Below are 27,440 nucleotides of genomic sequence, written 5' to 3' on the forward strand. Positions count from 1 at the left end.
TTTGTCCAAAGTGACTTACAGTAATTCATACATACATTCATACGCTGCCATGCGAAGTGCCAACCAGCACATCAGGAGCAGTCTGGGGTTCAGTCTGTTGCCCAAGGACACTTTGAAATGCCAGCCAGGGGAATCTAACCAGCGACCGCCCGATAACAAGACGCTGGCTCTGGCAGTGTTATGCTCAAGACACTTATCACATTCCTGCTAAGCTAGTTAGAAGATGCTTTATCTGCAATAATGTGTGAAGTTACACTTACAGTGCCCATATTTTTTTATTTCTTATTTCTTATTATCTTTACAGCAACATTGTGTAATAATTGGCATTTTGTGTGATTTTTTGCCTGCCACAGTTTCTGAGTGCAACACCACTGTCATAAATACAAATTCCAGGTCTGTTACAATTTGAAGGATGTGATGTAAGGACTAACAACAAACAAAACTCATTACGTCAGAACAGTGTTATGTGTTATGTTGTATGTAAACTTTTATGAAATACTGTGATCCTGCCCTCTCACTGAAGTTACATAGTGAGGAAACAAGTGATGGGGCGCTGAGACACCATTCACCTTATTACAAGACACTGAACCATCAATATTATATTTTGAAGCTGTTATGGAATAAAAAAGTGGTATCCTTACTTTGCAATTATAAACAGTTAACATATTTAAATTGATTTGTGGGTATTTAAATTAACATATTGCTTAATACATCTCATGAGACAGTTTTCAATTAATTTTTTTTATTTCCTGATTACATCTCATTTTTTCCAATTTACCCAAGCGGCATGTTTTTGGAATGTGGGAAGAAACCGGAGTGCCCGGAGGAAACCCACTGAGTCACGGAGAGAACATGCAAACTCCACACAGACAGGAAGAGTGACCGGATTCAAAGCCAGGACCTTCTGCTGCGAGGCCACAGTGCTAACCACGGAGCCACCGTGCACACATGATTTGGCCATTGGCCTTTCTCCTGGTATGCTGCTGCACCTCTTGGGGTCACACATCTGGAGATCCTGAAGCCCAGAGACGCTCTTCACTGCAGGAGTGTCTCCGGGCTTGTAAGGGCAGACCGGCCGGCTGTCCACAGATCGGGGACAGCAGACACAGGAAGACAGCTGAGAACAGGCACATCTCCCTTTTCTCTTGTTGTCCAGCAGTCTACCAGGATCACAGACTGCTGGACAACAAGAGAAAGGGATATCAATAGGACCCATGGCCACGTGCCTGTTATCAGCTGTCTAATACTGGGAGAGAGGCTGAAGAGGATGGTGTGTTAACCCACAAAACTACAGCTCAAATACACCGAGAAACAGAATTATCAGAGCTGCATGTCTTTGGAATGTGGGAAGAAACCGGAGCACCCGGAGGAAACCCACTGAGTCACGAATGTGAACTCTACACAGACAGGAAGAGGGCCCTGATTCAAAGACAGGACCTTCTGCTGAGAGGCCACAGTGCTAACCACCGAGCCACCGTGGGTGCACCCATAATATGGCCATTGATACAGTCAGTGGTGATATGCAGTAGAGAACACAACCAATATATATATTTTTTTTGGACTTTCATTTTACAATTTAGAGTGTCCAAATTTACCCGAGCGGCATGTCTTTGGAATGTGGGAAGAAACCGGAGCACCCGGAGGAAACCCACTGAGTCACGTGGAGAACATGCAAACTCCACATGGACGTTGGTTGTGTTTTCTATGATTGACTCAAACTGTATTAGAGCTGTAGTTTTGCGGGTAAACACACCAGCCTCTCTGCCTTTCTCCCAGTATGCTGCTGCTCCTCTTGTGGTCACACATCTGGAGATGTGGTGTCCACATCTCCAGATGCTCAAAAAACCCTCCCCAGAGCTTCACCCCATCACGTTCCTATTGCACGAGAGACAGGAGAAGGTCTTCCTCATCCAAGCAAAGACGCGTTGGACTCGGTTCTTCTTCCTCTTCTTCTTCTTCTCCTTGGTCTCCATCTCATCACTCTCTTTAACTTTCACTGTGGACTCTGATATCGGGTCAAGCCCAGCCTGCAAACTAAACACACAACCACATAGTGTAAACTTCACACAGCGATAAACAGACTCTCAAATCTGCTCCCAACCTTGACAAACTGAACCATTTCCTACTGTGTCTAAGAAAATCAGTTTCATGTCATCTTACCTAACTGGACCCTCCTCATCTTCCAATTCCGATGTGTTCTCAGGTGCCGCAGGTAAAACCTTGATCTTGCGAAGTGACCCTTGGCAGTCTGGCTGGATGTTGGCAGTGTTCAGGGCAGTGGCAGGAAGCTCAGAGTTAAAGAACTCCTTTGTAGAAGTTGAGGGTTGAGTTCTTGCCATCTTGTCCTTCTGAGTCTCCAAACTAAACACAAACACACAGTCAAGTTAATGTACCTGTATTTCCATGACATCTTAAAAAATATGACTCCCTTGAACCTGAGGGAGAAGTTTTAGGATCAGAAGAAGACATCTTACCTAACTGGACCCTCCTCATCTTCCAGTTCCGTTGTGTTCTCAGGTGACGCAGGTCCAACCTTGATTTTGCAAAGTAACCTGTGGTGATCCTGGCTGCCCAGGCCTGCTGCAGGATGAACCATTATCACACTTGATGGTTGGACTGTAGGATCTGGACTTTGTTGGTTTGGTTGAATGTTGCTGTTCGCATCTGCCATCACAGCAGTGTCAAGAGGCTCACAGTTGAAGGACTCACATATAGAAGGTGATGGTTGACTTCTTGGTGAGATGTTCCCGATATAAAAAATCCTTCTAGAAACCGTACACACACACAAATAATGGGGTCAACATACCAATTTTTGTCTTGACATCTTAAAAGATATGACTCCCTTGAACCTGAGGGAGAAGATTTAGGACCAGAAGAAGACATCTTACCTAACTGAATTCTCCTCATCTTCCAGTTCCGTTGTGTTCTCAGGTGACGCAGGTCCAACCTTGATTTTGCAAAGTAACCTGTGGTGATCCTGGCTGCCCAGGCCTGCTGCAGGATGAACCGTTATCACATCTGACGGGTGGACTGTAGGAGGTGGACTTTGGTGGTCTGGTTGAATGTTGCTGTTGGCATCTGCCATCACAGCAGTGTCAAGAGGCTCACAGTTGAAGGACTCACATATAGAAGGTGATGGTTGACTTCTGGGTGAGATGTTCCCGATATAAAAAATCCTTCTAGAAACCGTACACACACACAAATAATGGGGTCAACATACCAATTTTTGTCTTGACATCTTAAAAGATATGACTCCTTTGAACCTGAGGGAGAAGATTTAGGACCAGAAGAAGACATCTTACCTAACTGAATTCTCCTCATCTTCCAGTTCCGTTGTGTTCTCAGGTGACGCAGGTCCAACCTTGATTTTGCAAAGTAACCTGTGGTGATCCTGGCTGCCCAGGCCTGCTGCAGGATGAACCGTTATCACATCTGACGGGTGGACTGTAGGAGGTGGACTTTGGTGGTCTGGTTGAATGTTGCTGTTGGCATCTGCCATCACAGCAGTGTCAAGAGGCTCACAGTTGAAGGACTCACATATAGAAGGTGATGGTTGACTTCTGGGTGAGATGTTCCCGATATAAAAAATCCTTCTAGAAACCGTACACACACACAAATAATGGGGTCAACATACCAATTTTTGTCTTGACATCTTAAAAGATATGACTCCCTTGAACCTGAGGGAGAAGTTTTAGGACCAGAAGAAGACATCTTACCTAACTGAATTCTCCTCATCTTCCAGTTCCGTTGTGTTCTCAGGTGACGCAGGTCCAACCTTGATTTTGCAAAGTAACCTGTGGTGATCCTGGCTGCCCAGGCCTGCTGCAGGATGAACCGTTATCACATCTGACGGGTGGACTGTAGGAGGTGGACTTTGGTGGTCTGGTTGAATGTTGTTGATGGCATCTGCCATCACAGCAGTGTCAGGAGGCTCACAGTTCAAGGACTCACATATAGAAGGTGATGGTTGAGGCAAGGGTTTGGGCGAGTTGGTCCCAAAATTAAATATCATACTAAACACACACACACAAAGAATGAGGTTAATATATCAGTTTTTGTTTTGACATTTTCAAAGAAATGACTCCCTAGAACCTGAGGGAGAAGCTTTAGGACCAGAGGAAGTCATCTTACCAAGAGTCAGTGTCTGATGGTGTGCTCCACTGAGGTAACGGAAGATGGACGGATTGCCTCTTTTGAACATATCCTGAAGCACAAGTTCTGTGGAATGTATCAGTTGGGACTACTTTTTCCTTTTCTTCCCGCTGAGGACAGATGGATGGCTTCTTTTGTGCAGATCCTGAAGCATCATTGCTGTTGAAGCTACTGGTAATGAATGGATGTTTGAGGACTTCACTAGGAGTGATCCTCTCATTCGGATCCGGTTTCAGCATGGCTTCCAGTAGCTCAAAACATTGGTCTCGCTCTACAGAGTCAGTATTGTTCCCCATCTAGTTATGGAAACAATGGTCAAATCCATGACTAGTCAAGTCATCATTGTGTTACATGAAAATACACTCAAGTCAGAATATATGTTACTTAGTACTTACTGATTTCCAATCATCCAGAGTCCTGATATTCACATGGTGGTACTTTTGTTTTGGTCCAAAATACTCCTCCTGGGTCTAAAAGAAAGGTCGATATTACATCATGCATGTATTCTTAATAAATCTAACTGAATAACTGTTAAATGTCATGAAATGTTAACACGTTATCATAATTAGAGGAATGCCTAGCTAAGATGAAATAACTTTTGAAAAAGTAACAGAGGGTTTTTTTGGGGGGTACCTTGATCCTCCAGGTGTTGCTGACAGTTTTGGTGAAATACTGCGCTGTGTATATCCCATTTTCAAGAAGATGGTCCGCCGGCTGACCAATAGATTTAACAATGACGTTGATCTGGAGATAAAATACAGTTTTTAATCAGTTTGAACAAAGGACTACCCTAACCCTAACACAATGGGTGCATAATTTATTTCCATCCCTATTTTATCTGTCCTAATTTAGTTTTCTGTTAATTCTGAATTCCTTGGGGTGGCAATAAAACTGATGGTAACAGGATCAACTGATGTGTGTTTTCGGGGCTGATTACTGATTATTGGTAATCGTGGAGACTGATGAACAATATTTAAAAGGGGTATACATTTGCATTAAAAATGAAGTCTAAATGTCCAGATTTAGAATAACCAGTGATGTGACTAAGTACAATTTAATGAAGCACTATACTTAAGTACAATTTTGAGGTATTATAAATGAGAATTTCCTTTTTCTGCTATCATGTACATTTAACCACATTTATTTGATGACTTCCGGTTACTTAGTTAGGTTTAAATGATTCCGTGTTTGTAGGCTATAAACGAAGAACAAATTAAAACAAAAAGTGCAAGCGAAAAAAGACAAGAAAGCTGCCAGCTAAACCCCTCACGTCAAGAACTGAGGCTGGATTTGAAGGTAGAGGACATAGCCAACTCAATCTCTTAGTAGCAGGGGCGGCAGCAAGCTTAGATAGTCACTATAGTACATGACTTACAGCATCATATTCACAGTTTGGGGCGTGAAACATCCCTCCAGTGACTAGACTGAACATCATATTGCCCAGTGCCCACATGTCAATGGCCTCAGACAGTGGTAGGCCCAAAATAACTTCTGGGGCCCTGAAAGTGGAAAAAGAATGCAAGTCAACACATGCAAGAAACAAATTAATATGAAGCACACAGCTGCTTTTATTCATAGGAAAAGATGGTAAACTACTACCTCACTCCAGTACCACTGTAGCTCGAGACCTTACCTATAGGAGAGAATCTGCACTTGCTTGCCCTGCTTCACTTTTGATGTTTTCATGGCCAGTCCGAAGTCTATCACCTTGAGTTCTAGGGGTTTTCGAACGTGATCCACCAGCATTATGTTGTTTAGTTTTAAATCACCGTGGATTATCCCGATGCTCTTCAGTGCATTCAATGCTGTGGCTACCTGCAAGTACAAGGCAAGTAATACAATTCAGAGAACTGCCACTATTTAAACCGATCATTGTTTTGCTTTCTATATGGCTGAGGTCACTGTATACGTACCTGTCTGACTATGGTTCTGACTTCACTCAGCTTCATAGGGAGACGCCTGAAACTTGAAATGTACTGAAGTAAGTTCATATCCAGAGTCTCAAACACCATCGCCTTTCCAAACACGGTGTTGAATGAATCGTGAAACTTGACGATATTGTGTTGGTCGAACTTGTGCTTCATCAACTTTTTCAGCATGGAGGCCTGAGGACACACGACAAGTTTGTTATAAGATTGGTTGTTTAGAGAAAGATGGTGGGAAATAATGATGCCTGTGACACTTCAACTTCACAACAGATAGTAGTGTTAAACATTTGTCAATAGCTGTATCTTGTAACTTATCAACTTATCAACAGCACTGACAAAAAGGGAATTGCACTTTTTTGCACTTATGATTACACAATATGTATAACTGACTGCGAGTTCTAGGCACTGACTACACCGCGGACGATACAATCTTTTTTACAGCTGTGAAAAGAAACATCAAACTGTAACAAACTGACTAACCTCCTGGTCATTTTGGAACTGTTTGGGGATCTTTACAGCCACCAAACATTTAGATTCCTTCAACTGGCATCTCAGGACCTTTCCATAGCTGCCTTCTCCCAGAATGTCCACAAATTTATATTTCTTGGGGAGATGTGACCAGTATGAGTGTTTGTCTACGCTCGTGTCAGGAGAGGAGCTTCCCTGACCCATTTTTCTTCTCACAAAGCTGAAACAAAACGGGTGAAAACAAGACAAGGCAGAAATTAAATGCTTGTATCCTTTAAAGGATCATGACAGCGTTTTCAGATCTGCTATATTTTCCATCCGGTCACACACATAGCATGAAAAAAACACTAAATTGGATGGTTACATCGACGATCGTGTATCTATGTCATGTTCCACAATTCAGTGTTTACCTGACTGTCTTGTTGAGCTCTTATCAAAACTGTGACTGTTAATGTTCAGCATCAAGTTGTTAAATCTAAGCAGCGATTTGGTGAACTTTATATTAACACTTGATCCTCTTTTTGAGCTTTGAATGCAGAAAAATATACTAGAAACAGTCGGTGGCTTCAGTAACTGACTAAAAGATCTTAATGTTGGTAATTTCTCTCTTCTTTCCAACTCTGGTTGTAAATGACAGGATAACAGGAGCTCTGACAGAGTGAGAAGCAGTAACTTACCGGTATCACGGTTCTAGATCGACAGTCGTCTTCTTTGGATCGATGGTTGAAATTATCCGCTAACTTGAAGGATGTGACTTGTCCAACTACTCGCAGGAAACGTCTCCCAGATCTACTTTAAACCGTGTGGTGCAGCAATTCTAAAACTTCCTTTGATGTCAAACGGAAGCGTATGAATTTTAAAAAAGCAGCAGCAAGTGTTCCAATATCAGCCTTAATTTTAAAGGTAAACACGGAATGTTGCATGAGCTGAGATAGACGGAACAATAACAAAAGTTGAACTTGAAGAGAATAGTTTGTTTTTTTATGGAGGATCCTACAAGATATAACCAGTGTTGTGTTTCTATAGGTTGACATGTTGTTTTATTGGGCGATTATTTAAGTATGCATTAATTAAACTGGATCTTTAGATCCATGCTCAGCCTCTGAGATGCTGACACCTCTGCAGCCGGCTGTAAATAATAATAATAATAATAATAATAATAATAAGGTGGTAAAGAAGATATGTATGTCATCACAAGGGGCATAACCGAAGCAAGAAATAAACCTTATTCAAATTTCTGTCACAGTGAGGGGAGCAAAGAGCTGCCGACTTTAATTACTGTTTAAAATAGAAATAAAATAAATCACAAACACATTCAATGTAAGATATACTTATCTTGAAAGTACATGACGAATCAATTGCATAAAATACCAAAATATAAGGAGATACGCTCAGTGTTTATAAATAATAATCAAGTGCCACTGAAAGCAATTTGGTTTGTTAAATAGAAATCAAAATGTGTTTTAGTCTACCCAAGACAATCAGTCCAGTTAATCCAGCTCTGTGTTCACAATTTATCAGAATTAAATGCACTAGATCAGGGATGTGACGATTTAAGACTGGGAAAAGACATAAATGTAGGTGGAACAGTTAGCCTGGGTTAAAGTAGGATAAGTGGTCTAGAAAGTTAGCTAAAAGAAGATAAACGGGATAAATGGTTAAAATGTTGTAAAAAAGTAGTTAGAGTAGTTGTGACAGTTAGCTCTAAAAGCAATGTTTAAATGGTCTAAAAACGACTGAAAGTAATGATTAAATGTTCAAAATATAGCTAATAAGTACTGGATAAATGGTCAACAGATTGTTAAAGTAACAGATAGATAGTAAATGGGTGAAACAGCTAAAAGTAGCTGATAAATGGTTCAAAACAAGTTGTGAATGGAGGCTAGTTGAAGCTGTTAACCTTGCTAAAAATAATGGATTTACAGGTGACACAGGTTAAAGTAATGAATTAACAGTTACCTGGTTTAAATAGGGCAGCGACACAAAATGGATACATAGTGAAATGGCAAATAGCAGCCTTAGTAATGGATAATGGTGAATTAGGCGAATAGGATAAGCTAAAAGTTAGCTAATGTTACAAAACACACATAAGCTATAGAAGCATCCATGAGATAAGACACATTGTAGAATGACCTTCAATGTTTTTCATGTTTTCATTCAACACAGTGAGTTTGACTTTCTCTCTTTTATTTTGCAGGCGATGGCCCGACTTCCCCTTTTTGGTTCTGGTTCCCTCAGCAGAACTTGACGCTGCCGGCTGCTGTCAGCAGATACAGGAACTGGGACGGCAGCAGCACGGAGCCATGTTGGAGAGGGAACTGTCAGCTGTTTTGCACTGCAGGCTGCTGCCTCTGGGTGGCAATGTGTTAAAATCTAATAACACCAAGTGGAGCAGAAAAGTTTGTGAAGTTGAAAAAAAAAAAAATCTTGTGGGCACTCAAGAGCTAACATGTTATTTATCCTAATAAGAGCATGAGAGGACTGAAGTCATTCTGGACAACAGCTGTGTGTTATTTAGCCTTCTGAAACCTGCAATTTACACTACTTGAAATATATGCATTACTTTTAAATCTGTTTCTAATAGAGCTTCAGGATAAGTTGGACATTTTGCTGAACATCAACACTTGATAAAACAAACAGGACTTGTGCTGCAGTGTGCGACGCAGACAGGATTCTTTGGCTGGTTTTCAAGCAACAGATTACACAAGATAATGCCTTTTAAAAAAAAATAATAAAAGCACATTTTTATACTTCTTTGGATCTAAACACGAGGCTTTGGGTAGTGGAGGCTAATCCCGAGCCAAAATGACAGACACTCTCAGACAGTTGCACACATCGCGCACACAAACAACGCAAGTCGTCTGCCAAAGAACCTCTTCAGCCCGAGCATTTCATCTATGAGATAAAACAGAGCTGAAATAAGCTGGTTGGGTTGCCAATAGAGGCAAGGGGAGAGGAGAAACAGTGAGAGAGAGAGAGAGAGAGAGACACACACAGACAGACAGGGAGGAGGGGGGAGTGAAGAGAAAGCGGGAGGGAGAAAAAAGGGTGATGATAAAACTCCACTGTGAGCCCTCCTGTAAGCTCAGTCAGAGCAAAAGGAGCAACTGAGACCAGAGGGACAACGGAGAGCCGACAGAAGAGGGAAGCTGCCGCCAGACAAATCAACGCTCTCTGACGTGAGACTCGCACGTGGCCTCGGACTTGCGGGGGAAGCACCTGGGCTGACACTGCCAACTGCAGAGTTTTACATTTCGTGAATAAGTGCTGAGGAAGAAACTTATGCTGTAAGGAGACAAGAAGGATCAGAAGCCGGACCTCATCCATCTCCTGGTTTTGAACACTGAACTGCTTCTTTTGATCCAGACTTTGGATCCTGCAGCGCTCTCACACCAGCGACATCCCTGCTGGAGACTGGATCCACTGCTCAGTGTGAGAAGCAGCAGGAGAGAGCTGAGGGGGGAAAAGGAGAATATTGCCCTCCATCTCTCAGCCCCCCTCCCCGGCAGCCCACCCTCATCTTCTGACGCCCCTCCTCTCTGCCTCTTCTTTTGCCCCCTGTACACCCCCTCCTCCTCCTCCTCCTCCTCCTCCTCCTCCTCCTCCACACCTCACCCCCCAACAGAGCAGAAAGCGTGAAAAATCTCACTAATGGGTTTATTTGCTGTCAGATCTGCGCCGATCTGTCATTCCCTTGGACCATTCTGCTTGACACATTTCATAGTTGAGTAAGCCTCCTGGCTTCTCTGGCTAGAGTTAACAGTGCCCCTGCAACGTTGTGCTGGCTGAGAGCTCATCAAGAAGGGGAGCAACGGCGGCAGCAGTCAGTCTGACAGTCTCTTCTTGGACGGGGAGTCCCTGAAGCTGCATTCCTCTGGTCTCCTTCTGCCCCCCGTTGGGACTTTTGTGTTTTTGTGAGCCTCGTGGGCATCCTCAAGCTTTCTGTCCTAGGCGTTTTTTTGTTTTTTTTTTGTTGTTTGTTTTTTTTCCCTCAGGGACTCTTGGGTTCTGATTGTCAAATAGTGTGAAGATGTGGTGTGGGGCCGGGCCTCTGGCGGTGGTGGCTGCAGTGTTTTGGACTCAGTGTGTCCTCCTGGACGGGGTGGAAGCCAAGAAGGAGAGAAAGAGGCCAAAGGAGGCCATCCCACCACAACACACAGAGACCTTCAACACCACGCTCTCCAACAGCGAAGAGGTCGGTGGAAGCATCAAGGTAGTGACAAAATCTCTCCTGAAGTTTGTTATATTTGTGACGATATTGCATGTAGAAAAACAATCGTGCAGTTTAAAGTTTGAGGTCAACCTGCAGATGTGTAAGACAATATATACGGGACGAGTGAAGGTAAAAGCTAAGACAGGACAGGTGTGCCCCTCCAGGTCAAGCCTCAGACAGGGAGACAGACCGAAATGTGTGAAACCCTAAATGGATGACTTCGGAGGTATGCGAGGAATGCGGACATCTAAAGGCTGATCAATGCATCAATTAGTGCACGCTGCGGGTGTCTGCCACCAATTTTCCAGCCTATGAGAACGAATCGGCATGCAGAGAGAACAGGCGTGAGGATAGTGTGAAGCGGTCGTGTCACGTTTCACAGCATTATCCTGTTAAAGTATTTGTAAAAAAAGAACAAAAAAACTTTAAAATATGAACTAAAATTGCACTAAAAGTCACTTTTAGCTTATATTTAGTGAGGAAACACATTTTTATGGCCTCACAGAAAGAAATCACAGTCAAAGAATCTTGAGTTTGTAACCATAAATCATTAAGATTGTGGTAACTCCATCTCTCTGTTGAATTTTGGTCTGGAATCCATCATATTTACACACATCTAATTGAGCAGCCTTAGGCAACTATAAATAAATCAGGACCGTACACCAGTGATTCATGGGAGGATGTTCACGACTATCCCGATAATGAACGCAGGATCAACTTACTGTAAAGTGTTTTTACTGCCCATCCCAAGCAGAGGAGTTTAATATGTCAGGTTCATCCCTGCAGCAGGATGTTAAGTGATGAACACAAGGTCTTAAAAATAATTCAGCTTGAGAGAATTTTGTGCAGAAAGCAGAAAAACAAAAAAACAGTCATCTGTGACTGAAAGCTCCTCCATGAAAACTGCATTACAGTGGTGCAATTCCATCTTCAGGAGCAACGGTTGGCCCTTGACTCTGTTATTTATTGGTTTATTGCTGGTGTTGCATATTTGCGAGGGTTTTCCAACAGGCTATTTGTTTTGCTTTCAGCCCACCCATTATGTTGGCATTCTCATATAACTCTCACTGCCCTATATACCAGCCTCCAGCTCAAAACCAGCAACCCGGCCTCTGGAATCCCAACCTTCACCGCCTTTTCCACCGCCACCAAGCAGTGAGGTCTCCTTTGTATCTTTAAGAACACATTGTAGGTGGTTGCGGCCTGGCGGTTGTGTTTATTTGACTTGGTTTGCCCTGTAAAAGCAGAGGCTATGAAGGATGACCTTGTGTCAACCCTCAGGTCCGCTGCAGATTGCACCCCGCTGGGTTTTCACTCCTCCGCCGGGGGCCCACAGGGAGCCGGGTGTCTTCACAAACACTGTTTCTCCCCGAGGTCCCTCACAGGCCCGCTGCCATGATGTAACTCCTGGGAAAGTTAGGTGGGCAGATATTTAAAGACCTATGGCGATGTTGTTCCCAGCCCATTGATTCTGTCATTCACAGGCCTAGTCTGACTCCGCTGTGTCTGGGACATCCGATAGGGGCGGTGCGGCCCCGAAAACTGGGGCAGCATGCCGTGTAAGCCCCTCACAAAGCCCCATAGAAAGGGTCCTGAAAGAGAACACCTCGGTGAGGATTAGCCCCCTGTGCCTCCCTCTCTAACATTCTTTTCATCTCATCTCCCACAATCAGAGGGTAATGACATAATCACTCTTAAGACGCAGTGTTATGCCAGATAGCGTCTTTGCCAAACATTGTCACCTCTGACGAGAACCTGAGCTTTAAGCTTGACATCCGTGGAAGTGGTTGTACTCAAGGTCGCATTTGTTTGGTGCCACCCAATCCAGGTTTTCTGCTCAAGAGAGGAAGAAGAAGAAGAAGAAAATGCCACACACGCTGAAAAGTGGTTTCATTTTTCTTTTTTTCTTGGTAGTTTGTAAGTTTATCCTATTACGCATCTGTTAGGTCCAAGAGAAAAACAACATGTCCATTGGAGACGCCTTGGCAAGAAATCTGTGTTCTCTAACAAGCCAAACATTTACACTCCACATTTACATGTTTTTCCCTTGTGCCCAGTGGAAACAGTGGAAACAGTTCTTGTGATGGCATTCGCTTTTTCTATCTGACCAATCCCGTGTGTGGGCTGTTGGCAGCGTGCAGTTGTACACTGCATTCCTCGGGAGATTTTCCATTTTGAAAGTGATCACAATAGTGAGGTGTGGAGTTGTGCTGCGAGTGGAATTTTTTTAATGAGACCGAGTGCATTTCAAACGACTGCGATCTGTTTGAATCATCACGCTTTTTTTTTTTTTTTTTTAGAGGGAAAGCGTCGAGGGTGCATGTGTGTAAAGTCTTATTGCCCTCCACTCTGAAGATGAGAGGAATCTGTCACGATGAGAGCAGCGAGGGATCTGTGATGGCTGTAATTGAGGGAGTCAAGTCAAACATCACGCCTGGCGTGTTGAGTAATGGCTGGGTTTAGCCCGAGGCGAGGGTTTTTTGTTTCCTCTCTCTCATCCCCAGTGATGATTAATGCGGCAGTGTGTGGGACCGTTTGGATCGACCTATGTGTAAGAGACGAGATCGAGTCCCACAGGAAGCAGCGCTCCCCTGTGAGAGCTCACACCTTTCATACGCTGCTGGAGGTGTGAATGAGCCATCGTCTGTGTAACTCTGCCTCCAACACGCCGGACATCCAAGAACGTTTCATCTAAAAGAAAGCGAGAAAGAGACAAATCATAAACAGTCTTGTCATTACATCTTTAAATCTGAGCGTAAAATAAACGGCTCAGCGATGAGTTTTCACCGCACACACACGGAGGGAGCTGTTTTATTTGGATTTGTTTCACTTACAATAGCTTCAGATTGATGCCAGATTTATAGAAAATCCCTTAATCTTGACTGATTCTCATCACGTGCTGGTCATGTTCCCGAAACCACGATATCAGAATTATTGCTGCACTCAACAGTTTATTGGTCTGTGAAACAGCTGACGAGTGCTGACGAGTCAAAATAACACATTTCATTTTGTTTTTGAAACAGTTTTCTGATCTGCACATGTGATGCGCTTTATAATATGCAGTCATGAAGATTATGAAGTTGCATGTGATGTTTATAAAACATCACACCTGCTTAGTAAATGCTTTATAAAGCATTTTTTTGTTTGTCAACAGTTATTGTTTGCTTAAGCCGTCTTTCTGGTGCATAAGTTAACTTTATATAACGCTTCTTTTATTTGGGATAGAGCCAGGGTAGCTCTTTCCACCCTGTTGCTTGTCTTTATGCTAAGCTATGCTAACAAGCTTCACATATGTATTTTCTATTTTGTAGAAAAGAATGATGCATCTTTAGTTTACGTGAGCTTTAGAGGTGCTGGTAGGTGGATTTGTTACCTTTAGACACAGTCTGGCCAGCTGTTTCCTTCCTTTTTTTTATGCTAAGCTAAGCTAACTGTCTGCTGCTAGCATCATCATAGTTGCAGCACAGACACCAGAGTCATGTTGTGGAGTTCTCCTCCAACTCTTGGCAAAGGAAGCGAATGAGCATTTTTTCCCAAAATGTCAAACCGTTAATTTCAAAATAACTTCATCTTTTTGGCATCCGTCATTTATCAAAATGTGCACGATGTACCAGAGTTTGCAGTTTTCAGGGCTGGGACAAACAACTGCAAAATGAACCCATTTCACTGTGCAGTTATGTAACACATCGGAGAGCCACAAATTAGTCGTATAAAAAGGAGGAGGATCTAATGACTCCTTACCTGAAATGAGGTGCCTGCAGTCACACCACGGGGCGAACCTGTTTACCTGAGATGGATCGGGATCACTGCTGCTTTTCAACAGCTCGTTTTACCTACCACAGGGAAAATGAGCACTCACTCCAATTTCAAAGCTATAATTCCTCCACAAAACAGATGTGACACATCGCTCAGGGTTTTCTTTCGACTCGAACTGCCTTTCATGCAGCTAGAGGAAGTCGAGATGATTTCTCAAGCATAAACATAAATTTATTCACTTTCTCTCACACATAATAAGTGCATACACACCTTTGTTGGGACAACAGCGGCGTTAAAAATCAGGCCACATTATAAGAAGCATGTTCGACTGTATCATTATATAATAACCGTGTTTCATTTACACTTCCAAACGGTGTTGTTGAACTAATAGCAGCATCCTCATGGTGTGATAGAGTAATTGTGTTTTGCACACGGTGTGGTTGCCAATTGAGTAATAACACAGTCAGCAGAGAACAAAGTCAACATTGCATGCCTAACTGTATTTAGCTCGTCGGCGATAAATCCTCAAGGCAATCTGTGTCTGTGAAGTGCAGCGGCGAGGAACACGGGGGTGGATGCATGACGACTAGGACGCACGCAGGTTACCAGGATCCCCTTCGTCCCACACAGCCCGGGGATCCCTGCCTCCCGGGGAGGGATCGGCCCAGCGTCGGGCCCGTCCACCCATGCATGGATGACTGCACAGGGAGCAGTACGGAGATGTGAAAACAAGGGATTATAGAAAGCTCTCCATCATCCTGTCGAACCTTAAACCTGCCTGTGCAACATTTTTTTTTTTTTTTTTTCAGCAGCTAAAAGTTTCATGTCGTCTCGTGTGTGCGAACAGGTAGAGGAGCAGATAGCGCAACAAAAGAAAACAAGATAAGTTCAACTGGTGGAAGAATTCAGGAGCTGCCTGCCGATGGAGTAGAGTTTCAGGATCTGGTTGCGGCCCCAGAGACATGTTTTAACAGTTGTGTTTGTGTTTTTGGTGGCACGCTGCCCCGGGGAAATATTTTCCCGTTTTATTGCTTCAAATAAATTCAACCTAATTTTCCCAAAACTACATGACAAACACACTTAGAGCAGAGCACATAGAAGCATTATTCATCCAGACCCAAACCCAACTTTCTTTTTTAGGTAATAAAATCTCCCGAAGCTTCTGTGAAGGATCAACAATGATTACAACTGATTCACTTATTGATCCAAAAGCTCAGAACTCATAATAGAAACACTTTCATTGTGTGCCATGGGTACTAGGCACGATCCATGATGGAGCGTAACTAAGTATATTTACTCAAATGCTGTTTTTAAGTCCAGGTTTGAGGCATTTGTACATTACTTCATGCGACTGTGTACTTTAACTCCTCTACATGTCAAAGGCAGTTCTTTTCACCTTACTGGCAGGTACACTTGGTTTTCAGATTAGCATTTTACATAAAATACATGTAATAAGTATCTAAATTACAGTACATTGTTAAGCAGTGTTCACAACCTTTGGCTCGTGACCCCCAATAAAAAAAAGTAATCGGGTGCCTTGGCGTGTTTCAGATGTCCATGAGTCGTTAGCAGGTCCAGGGTTTGATTTTAATAACCATTCAAGGCCAAAAGAGGTAAAACTATTTCATAACAAAGCAATATAAGAGAGAGGTCCAGAGCATTAAAACACATTTCTGCTGCAGAGCTTTGTTTTTTCTTTTCTCTACCCCATTAATCATCTCATGACCCCTCAAATTTATCTTGTGACCCTTTAGCCGGGCCAGACCCCCAGCTTGGAAACCTATCTCACAGCATATAAAGAAGTTTTTGGGACATTTTGGAAAAACATTCTTACTGGCTTTGTTACAGAGAGTTTAATGAGAATACTGACACCACTCTCATATCTGTCTGTTTAATTTAAGGCTACGGCTAGCAGCCTGTTAGCTTAGCTTAGCTCTAAGCCTGAAAATGGGGATATAGTTTGTCTGGCTCTGTCTAATGGCAGCACCTTTAAAGCTAGCTGATTAATGTTTTATGTCTGGTTTGCCTTAGGGCTCAGTTTGTAGGATTTTGGAGCAGAAATGTAATATAATGTTCATAACTAGTATTATCACTCAGTAGAGTGTAAACCTCCGCCGAGTCCCAACAATCCCTTTGAATTCAAATCAAGCCTAATCTGATCTCAAATAAAGCATATTCAAATCCACTAGATTTGCATCACATTGACTCATTCAAAGATACCAGCCACCTAATTATGCTGATCACTAAGATCATTGAGATATACTTGCAAAAAACAATGTCAAGGTAAAGAGGGAAAAAAATCCAGGATCTGCTCCGAAACTTAATGAGGTCCATTCTGGGCTGAGACTCATCTTCCATTCAAGTTTCATAGGAATCCATCCAGTAGTTTTTGTGCAATCCTGCTGACAAACCAACTTTTTTTTTTATCTACACAGGTCTTCTCCCATTGCGAAATCCACCATGTTGCACCACTATGTCTCTACAGTAGCCCAGAATGGACAAACCAATCTCTGACTCTAGAGAGGGCCTCTCTCGTTTTTGGCTGCCATCGTAGAGGAGGCTGAGACGAGGGGTATTTAGTTGGTTGTGCTAGAGACCAGTAAATCCTACACACCGGACCTTTAACTTGCACAGAATCTAAAGTGTTACTATCACAGCGTTAAGGGGGAATATTTCTTGGCAGCATGCAGCAACTTCCTGGAGTCTTTGCTGGTTGCCTGGCAACAGTTTAGAGGACTGAGGAACCGTTTGACAAAGCCGAGCTAGCTGTTTCCCACCTGTTTCGAGTCCTTATGCTTAACTAAGATAAGCTGAAGTTAACAACAACTAATTTGTACTGTCTTGACCTAATCGTTTACACCTACAACAGTAAACAATCTCACAACAATGTACACTTTTACTACTTTACTACTTTTTCTACTTTAAGCACGCTAAACATCGTTGCGTTTCCACTTGTGCTTCCTTGGACTTGAATACGTGGACACAATGCATCCCTTTTTTATAGACCCCCGCCTGAGAGTGTCATGATTTAAAGCCCCATCAGTGAGGATAAACATTGTCTAGAAGATTTAAAGTTTCTTACCTTCAGACAGAATACCTGACACATTCTCTCCGTGCTGGTTAAGGCGTGCGCTCACACCTGCTGACAGACGAGGCCACTCACACATCAGCACTGATCAAAGCCAGAGCCCGGGTGTTCTTCATCAGCTCTCAGACTGATACCTGGATCCGCTCCCTCCCCACTTTGTTCACAAGTTGTACGTGCTGATACAGAGCCGCGCCAAGGAATCCATAGTTTACTTTACGCCGCAGTCAATAGCAGCAGCGAGCGAGAGGCTGAACGCCCCTGACAGGTTTTTCTGTGTCATCAAGCAATATGGTTTTCACGTCTGCATGTGTGCAGTCTTTGATGTTCAGGGTCGAGACGCAGACTCACCTGCACACAATGAATCAGATTTTTTTTTATTGGCAAGGTCTGTCACTCCAGTGTTACCTGATGTTCTGTCCATGCAGATGCCCAAAATAAAATAAAAAAAAAAACTCTGTTCGATGGAAAGATTTGAGCATTAGGTAAACTGATCATTAAATTATTTATACAATGATCTGCTGTCATTTTTTTCAGTTCAGAAATGAAGGTAATAATTACCTTGGTCACAGCCTTTCTTCCTTGAGCACAGAAAATCCTCGAGGGCAGGTTTTAATGGCTTAATTACAATGACGTGTGTTAAAGAGGATAAAAAGTACGACTGATTTCCTGGCAATGATATGCAGTCTTTTTTATTATTATGTAGGGAATGGCTAAGATGTATAATTATAAGTCACATGTGTGGGCCAACTCACACTGCTTCATATCTCTGGAACACTAAGACAGTGATCTACGACACTGATATGAGCACAGAAAGAAAATGTGAAACTGTGACCTTTTTCTTGACTTAGTGTCCACTGGCTCTCATAAGTGGGTGTGTGTCTTCTGGTGAGGTGATGATTCAAAGTTTTACAATTAATTCCTGTGGAAATTACACTCAAACAGCTGCAGGCAAATAGCTTTGTGTTGCATAGAAACTGGAAAAAGCTAGCCAAATTTGCCAAGCCAACGGCGTTAACTAGCTGTAGCTACGTATTAAATGGACAGAAATAAGTGGCATCAATGTTCTATTCAATCTATTGGCAAGAAAGCAAATAATCTTAAACGATGCTTTTAACACCAATTAGCAACTAAAGAGTCAGATATTTCCGTCCTCAGGTGGTGGAGACCAAAAACAGAGCTAAAATGGAGTGAATAATGGACTGAACAATAATGTAGCTCTGTAACTGCAGGATGTGTGAAAAGAAACTGCCACTCAGTGTGCCATATCCTACCTTAAAGGGGCAATTTGTAAGAAATGGCAAGAATTTTAGTTTAAAACTTTCAAAAATTCAAATAACATTAGCAACAGAAGAAACAACAGAACAGATCTAAAAAAAATCTATGCACTGTGTTGCAGAGATGTCAGTGCTAACTAGCTAGCCCTGGCCCATCCTGTCTTGTAACTTTGTATCACAAAATGTCAAGAAATTAAGTATTTTTACACCGATTTTCTTTTCTTAACAGAAATACAAAACAAAACACTGCACTGTCTGAACTCAAAATAAAACAATATAAAGCTCAACAAAACAGTCTTGGTTTGTCAGTCACCTCTGGTTTGGTCGAAATAAATCCTCAATTTAAAGAGTGAGATGCACGTTGTTTTCATCCTCTGCTGACACCGACTTTCTCTTGGTCCTCGGTCGTTTCATGCCTCTCCATTTCCTTTTGCTGAATTGTGTGTCTTCTTGTCCAACACTCATGAGGCACAGTCTCTGTACTGTGTCACCTGTCCTGAACCCCACTGCAAACTCTCGTCAGCTAATTGGGTCACTTAGCACTGCAGCTAACTTACTGACACAGCTAGTTGCTACAGCCAAAGACAGCTACACCAAGAGTATACTGAGCTGAGGTTAGCGGCTGTGCTGCCCCCTAGAGGTTCGGAGCTACTTTGGATTTTTGTCCATTTCTTCAAATAACACACTTTAAAAGATGGTGATGTGTCAGTGTTGTGTTCACCAAAGTATTTCCCCAAAACGCTCAAACTATTCCCATAACTCTGACATAATTAGGATGTCAATGAAAAATGTACACGGCAGTGGAAAAAGCAGTTTACCCAACAGGCTCTCAAGACTTATGGAAACAGTATCGAGCAGTGAAAAAGTGTTCCTGTCTTGACCAGATCAGCCCGTCTTTTATCTCCCTCCAAACCTCAGAATCACAACAAAAACACAGAGCGATTCAACATGCAGCCGGCGCAGCGCCTGTTAAGTTGTTTATTTTGTCTGCTGTCACAGGGAAGAGAAAGTCACAGAGAGCGAGAGAGAGAGAGGAGAGAGGGGGAAGACTGTTGCAAATCCCACGTATGAAAAACAATTTTTTATTCCTCTATATCTAAAAGACAAACAAGGACTCACTTTGTTGCGTTGAAACCAGAGACAGGTCTTTTGACAGTGAAGAAAGGGGGCATGTTGGTTTTGCAGATAAGTGATCCGTGTCTCGCTGCCAAACCTAAACAAATTCCATTTCAGGCAGCTCACCTCCGCGGCTCGTCTTTATCTCCTCTTCTATCTCGACTGAAGGCGCGTGACATTTGGCGAGGGGTTTTCGAGTGTAAGATTCAAGCTTTTTCTGTAATTGGAATTCATTCGGCCTTCGTACGAGAATGAAAAACACGTCAGTTGTATCATAAATATGTTGCTTCCAGAGAAACTTCTTGGAAGTGTGGTTTCTTATCTCCCGAGCAGATCCCAGTCTCCTATACATGTTATTTATTACGAAGGAGTTATTTCAGATAAGCCCATCGAGTGTATACACACAGTTAGGAAACTAACTAACTACCTTAAATCATAACTCAACCCCTGGCGTACACACTGTATATACATTTGTTATCTTGTTTATGACACTTTCCGTCATTACGTTCCCTCAAACAAGTGGCATTAATAAAAAAAAACAACACTGGTTTGCCTTTTGGGTGTGGGGGGGGAGAAAGTGTCGGCCATTTTGACATGTTGTTATGAACGGCAGTAATTGAGGTCTGCAATCCACAGAATCTACATCACACATACACAGGCAGACTCATTTTTCACCAGACTGCTCATGGAAATTTTTCATGTGCAAGAAAAAAAAAAAAAGAAGAAAAAAAATCACTCGACGAGAGTTTGTTTACATTCATCTGAGCTTATTGGGCAAATAAGACCCGACGTGGCACCTGAGTGAATTACACAGCATGAACAAATAAGCATTAAAGGTGAAGCCTTTTTTTTTCGGAGGAGGATGGCGAGTAAAAGCGAGAGACAGACAGACAGAAGAGAGGTTTCCCCGTGTGACCTTCCTTGGTGTCTGGCACCATTTAATTGTATCTTAGGGCAAGATTTTCCAGTGAAGGTTTTAAAGGAAAAAATAATGACTCATTGGATTTAGCTTCCTTTGCATTATGCCCAATTTGCGGGGGAAATATTTAAAGAATAAAATATATGATTAATCTGGCTAATAGCACTTTTCTAAAAGGCTGTTATTATTGAGCGTGTGGTGGCTTCAGGGGAAAAGTCTTCATCTGTCCTGTGTTATGAACCCGGTTTTTCGTGGATGTTTACGTGCATTTTGTCCTCATTTATTTTAGTAAACGAGAGAGCTTTGGACCCCGCTGTGTATGAAATGTGATCTTTATTGAGTTGTCTTACAGCTCGCCATCACCTCACCACATCATTGATTTGAATGTCTTGAAGTCCACTTTTTTTTCTATTGATTTATAGTCGAATTAGCCGAATAACTAATGTGGGAAAATGTTCTTTTTCTGTGTCTCTGCAGATTTCTGAGAACCAGAGAGTGGATCCGCTGGGATCATGGATGGACTTCGTCAAAAGACCTGTCGGGAACTTCCCTGGGAAGTGTCGCAAGCGCAAGCGACCCTTGGTAAACCCAGTAGATTGACTCGCAGTTTTCCAAACAATTACTTTTTTCATCCAATTTGAAGCATGACAATACTATGTACTTCTTTCCTCCCACCAGCCGGGCCCACCCGGTCCTCCAGGTCCTCCTGGCCCACAGGGACCTCCTGGCTCTCCAGGAGCTGAAGTGACCCAGGAAGTTCTTCTCCAGGAGTTCAAAGAGATGATTAAAGGTGGGACAGTGTTCATTTTTTCACCCCAGATACATTTCAGCTTCTCTTCGGGCTACAAGGTTGTTGTTTCAGAAAACTTGCAGACTAAAACCAGATGAGCGTTTGCGCAATTTTTATGTCCACCACATTTCTGGTGTTTCGTCATATCACCATGGAGGACTAGTCTGAATGTTCCGCACTGTTCTGACCTGGAGGTGTTTTTCCGTCAGAGGCTACAGAGAGGAGATCAGCAGCACTGGACAGACAAACCAGCCCCAGCCAGCTACCGACGGCTCTCCTCACCCTGGAGGGGATGACCTCCTACCGACGAATAGAGGAGGCTTTCCACTGCAAGCTCAAGGGACCCGTGGTGGTCGACAAGAAGACGCTGGTGGAGCTCCAGAACTTTCAGACGGTATGTTTGTTTGAAACCGAGTAAATGTTTATGGACTGGTTCAGCTACGCTCCCTGTGCATGGCTGAAAAAGACCAGTTTTGGCTAATCCTCCTCTGCATGGTTACACGCTCTATTCTGACCCATTTGCTTCTCTGTCTTAACCGTGTTTGAAAGAGCGAGTGTTTGGTAATCATTGCTTAGTTTGCATGTGGGGGAATTATGAGAGGATCATCCCCTCGCTGGTAACTGGCACTGGGAAAAGCATGCAGTGCCACTCTGAGACTCAGACTGGCTCGCTGGTCAAAAAATATCGACTTTTTCAATTCTACACATCACTCTCTGGGCGGCATACAAAAGGCACTCTGTCTCTGACTTGGAATAAAGTGTGGAGAGGACAGAAATAGACACTGTTTGAAACGGCATGCTGTAGTGGAAGAACTATGCCCTGTTGGGATGGGCTGACAAGGCTGCAGGAGAGAGGATTAAGCTTCGCTGTTTAACGTGCTAACACAGCACTATGTTAGAATGGGCATGTTACCCTGGATGTTTTACACGTTTATGCAGAATCCAGGTCTTTAGGGGCCTTAAAGCAAGAGAGTTTTGTCTTCATGAAGAATTTAATAGAATAAGCTTTGTGACACGGTGACAACTCTCAGGAGTAGCTGGCGAGGTAACAGGTAACATGCTAGCTCGCCCAGCTTGCGCTAATCAGTTACAAATCTTAGAGGTTCTCTCTACTTTTTCGGTACTGACTTTTTCGACATTTTGTTCGCAGGATTGCACATCGCTTTCATTTTCGTAGCCTACAGAAGTTCTTAAGGTGAAAAGTGCTTTCAGCTAGCAAACTTATCCCCCTAATTGTCACATAGCGGACAAGTTAAGCTGTATCAGTCGCTAAGATGTTTTTGTACGGTGACTAAAAATAAGTGTTATTCTTTTTTTTCCATGAAGAACTTTAGGTTAAAGTGGATGATGTCACACAGCTAAGCTAGCTATGTAGATAGCTTCCTCCATTTTGGCTCAGTGTGCCCTTAACAGTTGATCAACAGAACTACATTTCAGATGGGGGCACAAAGTTTTACAAAGCAAAACTCGCCAGGAAACATAAATTAATTATGTATTTCATTATTTTAAATGTTGGTGTATTTTAAGCTTGCGTTCCCTTGAGCAACATACTGAACATCTGCACACCGTTCTGCAGCTGAGCTGTAGCTTTGAGCTTCCATAGAGGAGGGAGCTGATGCATATTGTGAACATAATAATTACGTTTTTTCCTTCTTTTTTTTTTTCCTCACAGCCACCAGCTAAAGGAGCCTTCCTCAGAGGGACTGGAATGGACCAGTCTACTGGGAGGTTCACAGCTCCAATCACTGGGATCTACCAGTTCTCTGCTAATGTCCACATTGGTAGGCTAATTTACCCTCTTATATAGGGTATTAAAGTACATATTCTAAGGGCTTGGGTGTCAAGATACAGTCCTTAACATCCTTGTAGGCTAGGTGTTAATAACCGTTTGCTAACTGTAAGTTAGCAAGCAGGCCTGCCATATTTAGTTAGCCTACAAATGCTAAGCTAGCGTGAACAAGTATCTTCATGTGATTGTGGACATTCTTCTTCTTTCTTTACAGACCACAATGAGGTAAAGAGGAGCAAAAGTCAGCTCAAGGCCAGGGATAACGTCCGGGTGCTGATCTGCATTGAGTCACTCTGCCACAGATACACGTAGGTATTCTTAACCACTGAGTACGTTTACATGAGCCTTTTATATCGACGTATATATGAATCCAACAGTATCCACGATTCTGATAAAGTACATTTTTGTCTTGATGTTCTGCACCACTATAGTTCATTCAGAAGCCTGGTTAAGGTTACAAGTTGTACTCCAGGATTTATTCAGGTTCCTACGAGCAAAACACATAACCGGGACACTTAATAAACCTGATAATAACCAGAATACAAGTTCACATGTAAACACACTCATTGTCAAATGTGCTGGAGAACTCTTTCCCTGAATCCAAATCAAACATACTCTTCTTAACACTCCTGTTTCTACTTCAGTTGTATCCATGTGGTTTTCATTTGTTATGGCCCTGACACATGCTGTTCAGTTACACCACCTATCGCCAATAAAAGTAAATAAAATTGATCGTGGGAAGTAATTAATCCGACTGCAAAACCGCACCGTGCATTCTCCACATTTTCGTTTTGATAAATTTGTTTACTTTCCCCGTGTAACAGGGATATTTTACTGGTGTTTAATGCTACCTCGACGTTCACCAGAATTTATGAGCTGTTAAAGGTTTTGTCTGTTACACTTTGTGTGGAACCAGTGTGGCATTTCCTGTATAAAAAGCAGAGCAGTCTTTAAAAGGGAAATGTCCTCTCACTTAGAGCCCTCGTCCCTGTCGCCTGACTAATCTTTATAGACTCACCTTTGACACTTCGGGCTGCCTGTTATATTCTGCAGCGCGGCAGTGAAAAATGCCCTTGTTTGGGATGTGTGAGAACAGATAATAGAGTAATACGGCCGTTCCACATGGTCGAAAAATCACACATCCAGTTGGGAACGGCTCTTTCCAATATTTCAAAATTTCTATTTACATAAAGAATGAAACGGATTGCTCCCTCAAGTCTCTCCTGGACTTGTGTAGCGCTCCGCAGCCTCCCTCTTCGAGCTTGGTACAATGAGGGGAACGTATAAATAATATCATTATGATGGGTTACCTAACCCAAAAGAGTCCTTGGCTCTTGTGTTTTTCTGAGCCAAAGCCCCAGCCAGTCTCGCCCTCCCACACATGAAAATGCAGAGAATGTGAAATGAGGCTCATTGTGATGGCAGTTGGAGTGAAGACAAACATGATTGATTTGCCATAAAAATGTAGCATTTTCCACTTAACAGGAGCCAGTGCTCTCGCTGTGTGGTTAGCCCGCAGCGATGTTACAACCATCTCTGCAGACTTGGAAAGAACCGAGCAGTGAAAGAAAAAGTTTGTCACTTTTATTATTATGAGTATTCTTGTTGTCTTATTCTGTTGAGAGTTAAGAGGGACGATACGGGTGTTTTTCTCACTTCGATGCAACATTTAGGGGAATACTTTCATACGCCGTTTAGCTCAGTTGGTCGAGCGGCTTTGTCCTCACTACAGCAGCCCTGGGTTCAAGTCCCGACCTGGGGCCCTTTGCTGCACCTCACTCTGTTTCCTGTCATCTCTTGAGCTGGTTCTATGAAGAAAAGCCATATAAAAAAGCCAAATACATACGTATATATATGATGGTATTTTGAGCTCTAAAGCATCGTAGGAGTAGCTCAAAATAAAATTACAAACCTGAAAACAATATGCGTCCTTTATATAAGATCTTGAATCATGCATTGTTGTAAACCGCATGACTTATCCCATGTATTGTTCTGGCTGCAGCTCACTGGAGATGATTGTTGGATTAGAAAGTAACAGCAAGATATTCACCGTCAGCGTGCAGGGGCTGCTGGAGCTACAGGTGAGCAGCACACCAAGTGGAACAAACATAAAGAATCTGTATCTGTTTAATATTTTCTTCATCACTGTTTTATTTTTTCTCTCTCTTTCTGCAGGCCGGACAGTACACTTCCATATTCGTGGATAACGCAGCAGGAGCCTCCATTACAATACAGAACGGTTCAGATTTTATGGGCATGCTGCTCGGCGTATAGCCTCACACACGAGCAGGGTCATCATCCAAGCTGTCCACTGCCGCCGCTTTCATCTTTTTATTTTTTTAAATTTTTTTTCCAATGGACTGCTTATGAGCACCACCACATGGTAGCAAACCACAAGGGGGGGGGGGGGTTTGAAGGAAGGAAGCGAGGCTGACATTGACTTGACCGCTTGTCAGACGGTGAAAGGACAGTGTGAAGAACTCAAGGACCGAGTTTGTTTTTCACAGTGCGCTGCCACTCCCCCCCACCTCCCCGATGAACTTGGACGCTTGTCGCTTCACCAATAAAATAACCTGAAAATAAAGCAGTGAATATGTCTGTTTCAGTATGTTTATCGTGGATGTTGAAGACCTTTTCGGTTAAACCAAATATCAATGTCTGTAATGTTCTCTGGAGAGATGTTTGGGGGGGGACGAACATGAGAAAGTACACGTGTGTGTTTCTGTATGCTGACTTTGTTTATATTTTTGTCTACCTGATCTTTTATGTACACTCTAATGAACTATAGTTGTTTTTGTTTTGTTTTTTATCATGGATTAAATCTCACATTTATATATGTTATATGGTACATAGACTGAGTACACTGGACAATTGAGACATGCTCAATAAACAGAATACAGCCTCAAAAACACCTTAGAAAAGTGATGTCCAACGTATTTAATTACATGTTCTGTGAGATAAATATTACTGCATTTTGTGACCGAAATATCCGAACAACTGTATGATTATCATGACATTTTGCACAGACATTCATGGTCCCGAGAGAATGAATATTACTGACTTTGGTGATCGACGGACTTTTAATCTCTCTGTGTACGCCTCACAATGAGGTCGGCATTTGCAGTTTCCGAGCGAAATATTGCAACAGCTCTTTGGCGAACAGATTCATATCCCCCGTAGGAAAAACTGTAACTGGTATTAAAATGCTAACATGCTAAACTACGATAACATGATAACATCTGCATGTTCAGCTCAAAGAACCTTTGTGCTTAAGGCTGCTACGAGCGATGTTTATTTATTACAATAAGTGTTAAACAGCTCTATATCCAAACAGTTATCACTGCTATAGAGTGTTTGGTCTCTAAGCCAAGAGCCTCCTCCCCCTGAAAATCCTTCTTTTTCTGGTATTCCTGCCAAATTTATCCAATCAGAAAAGAGAACCTTTTAAAAAGACAGTCCTGTCTGCAGGATTCTCCTGTTAGCTGCTATTTGTGGTGATCACTGTTGTGTGGTCATGTGGTTGGTGTAGAGAGGAAGGAGGCGACTGGTAACTGCGAAAATGGACAGGAAGTTAGCTAAAACTGCGACACCGCGCACAGCAGCAGCAGCCCCACAGAGCTGCTAGCATAGCTTCTAGATTCTCATGGCATATTCACATTATAACGGAAAAACAAGGGTGTACTGCACCTTCTAGAGTATTTACCACTCCAGGACTCTGGAATGAAGTTGTAATTACACTTTTTGTCCACTACACCAATTTGGCTTTAAAGCCTGGCGCTCGTCCTGTTAGATTGGAGATGCTTCTCATCTTTCAGTTCAGATAGTGGTCAACAGCGATTGTCTGCAAAAGGTCTGCACAGCTTGGGTCAACACCACATACACAATGACGAAAATGAGTTCTGTAATAATGTAAATACGTATTAAGTCCTGTTGAACTGTGGGAGATA

The 27,440-nt window shown here is 42.7% G+C and overlaps 2 protein-coding genes across 14 annotated transcripts; one reads left to right on the plus strand and one right to left on the minus strand.

Moving 5' to 3' along the window:
- Positions 1-722: 722 nt before the first annotated feature.
- On the minus strand, positions 723-7,358 carry LOC119022603 (homeodomain-interacting protein kinase 1-like). Of its 5 annotated transcripts, none has more exons than XM_037103655.1 (14): positions 6,959-7,198; positions 6,561-6,768; positions 6,066-6,257; positions 5,786-5,967; positions 5,528-5,651; positions 4,786-4,896; positions 4,548-4,622; positions 4,132-4,448; positions 3,717-4,013; positions 3,303-3,593; positions 2,889-3,179; positions 2,475-2,765; positions 2,161-2,361; positions 723-2,034 (listed from the first exon to the last, which is right to left on the minus strand). In XM_037103655.1, exons 2-14 carry the CDS (start codon positions 6,750-6,752, stop codon positions 1,860-1,862), a joined length of 2,739 nt encoding a protein of 912 aa, XP_036959550.1. In that variant the 5' UTR covers positions 6,753-6,768; positions 6,959-7,198; the 3' UTR covers positions 723-1,859. The 5 variants fall into 5 exon arrangements, with proteins under 5 accessions (XP_036959550.1, XP_036959549.1, XP_036959553.1 ...); XM_037103654.1 differs by lacking the exon at positions 6,959-7,198 and adding an exon at positions 7,226-7,358 and having other exon boundaries at positions 726-2,034; XM_037103658.1 differs by lacking the exons at positions 2,475-2,765; positions 6,959-7,198 and adding an exon at positions 7,226-7,358 and having other exon boundaries at positions 726-2,034.
- On the plus strand, positions 7,318-26,404 carry c1qtnf12 (C1q and TNF related 12). Of its 9 annotated transcripts, XM_037103669.1 has the most exons (10): positions 7,486-7,679; positions 8,746-10,761; positions 21,392-21,496; positions 21,593-21,704; positions 21,914-22,098; positions 23,377-23,485; positions 23,708-23,801; positions 24,979-25,066; positions 25,496-25,574; positions 25,669-26,404. In XM_037103669.1, exons 2-9 carry the CDS (start codon positions 10,579-10,581, stop codon positions 25,526-25,528), a joined length of 909 nt encoding a protein of 302 aa, XP_036959564.1. In that variant the 5' UTR covers positions 7,486-7,679; positions 8,746-10,578; the 3' UTR covers positions 25,529-25,574; positions 25,669-26,404. The 9 variants fall into 9 exon arrangements, with proteins under 9 accessions (XP_036959558.1, XP_036959564.1, XP_036959563.1 ...); XM_037103663.1 differs by lacking the exons at positions 7,486-7,679; positions 24,979-25,066 and adding an exon at positions 7,318-7,451; XM_037103668.1 differs by lacking the exon at positions 24,979-25,066 and having other exon boundaries at positions 7,488-7,679; positions 8,746-10,743.
- The last annotated feature ends 1,036 nt before the right edge of the window (positions 26,405-27,440 follow it).

Source organism: Acanthopagrus latus, chromosome 7, assembly GCF_904848185.1.
Source record: "Acanthopagrus latus isolate v.2019 chromosome 7, fAcaLat1.1, whole genome shotgun sequence".
In the NCBI taxonomy this organism is placed as follows: domain Eukaryota; kingdom Metazoa; phylum Chordata; class Actinopteri; order Spariformes; family Sparidae; genus Acanthopagrus; species Acanthopagrus latus.

What these genes read in the sequence shown, in the direction of transcription:
- c1qtnf12 (XM_037103663.1), top strand. Translation starts at nt 10,579, where the DNA reads ATGTGGTGTGGGGCCGGGCCTCTGGCGGTGGTGGCTGCAGTGTTTTGG. An exon ending in AGCTCCAGAACTTTCAGACG is followed by an intron (nt 22,099 to 23,376) that starts GTATGTTTGTTT and finishes TTTTCCTCACAG; the next exon opens with CCACCAGCTAAAGGAGCCTT. An exon ending in AGGGGCTGCTGGAGCTACAG is followed by an intron (nt 25,575 to 25,668) that starts GTGAGCAGCACA and finishes CTCTTTCTGCAG; the next exon opens with GCCGGACAGTACACTTCCAT.
- LOC119022603 (XM_037103655.1), bottom strand. Translation starts at nt 6,752, where the DNA reads ATGGGTCAGGGAAGCTCCTCTCCTGACACGAGCGTAGACAAACACTCA. An exon ending in GATGAGGAGAATTCAGTTAG is followed by an intron (nt 2,766 to 2,888) that starts GTAAGATGTCTT and finishes TACGGTTTCTAG; the next exon opens with AAGGATTTTTTATATCGGGA. An exon ending in GATGAGGAGGGTCCAGTTAG is followed by an intron (nt 2,362 to 2,474) that starts GTAAGATGTCTT and finishes GTTTGTGTTTAG; the next exon opens with TTTGGAGACTCAGAAGGACA.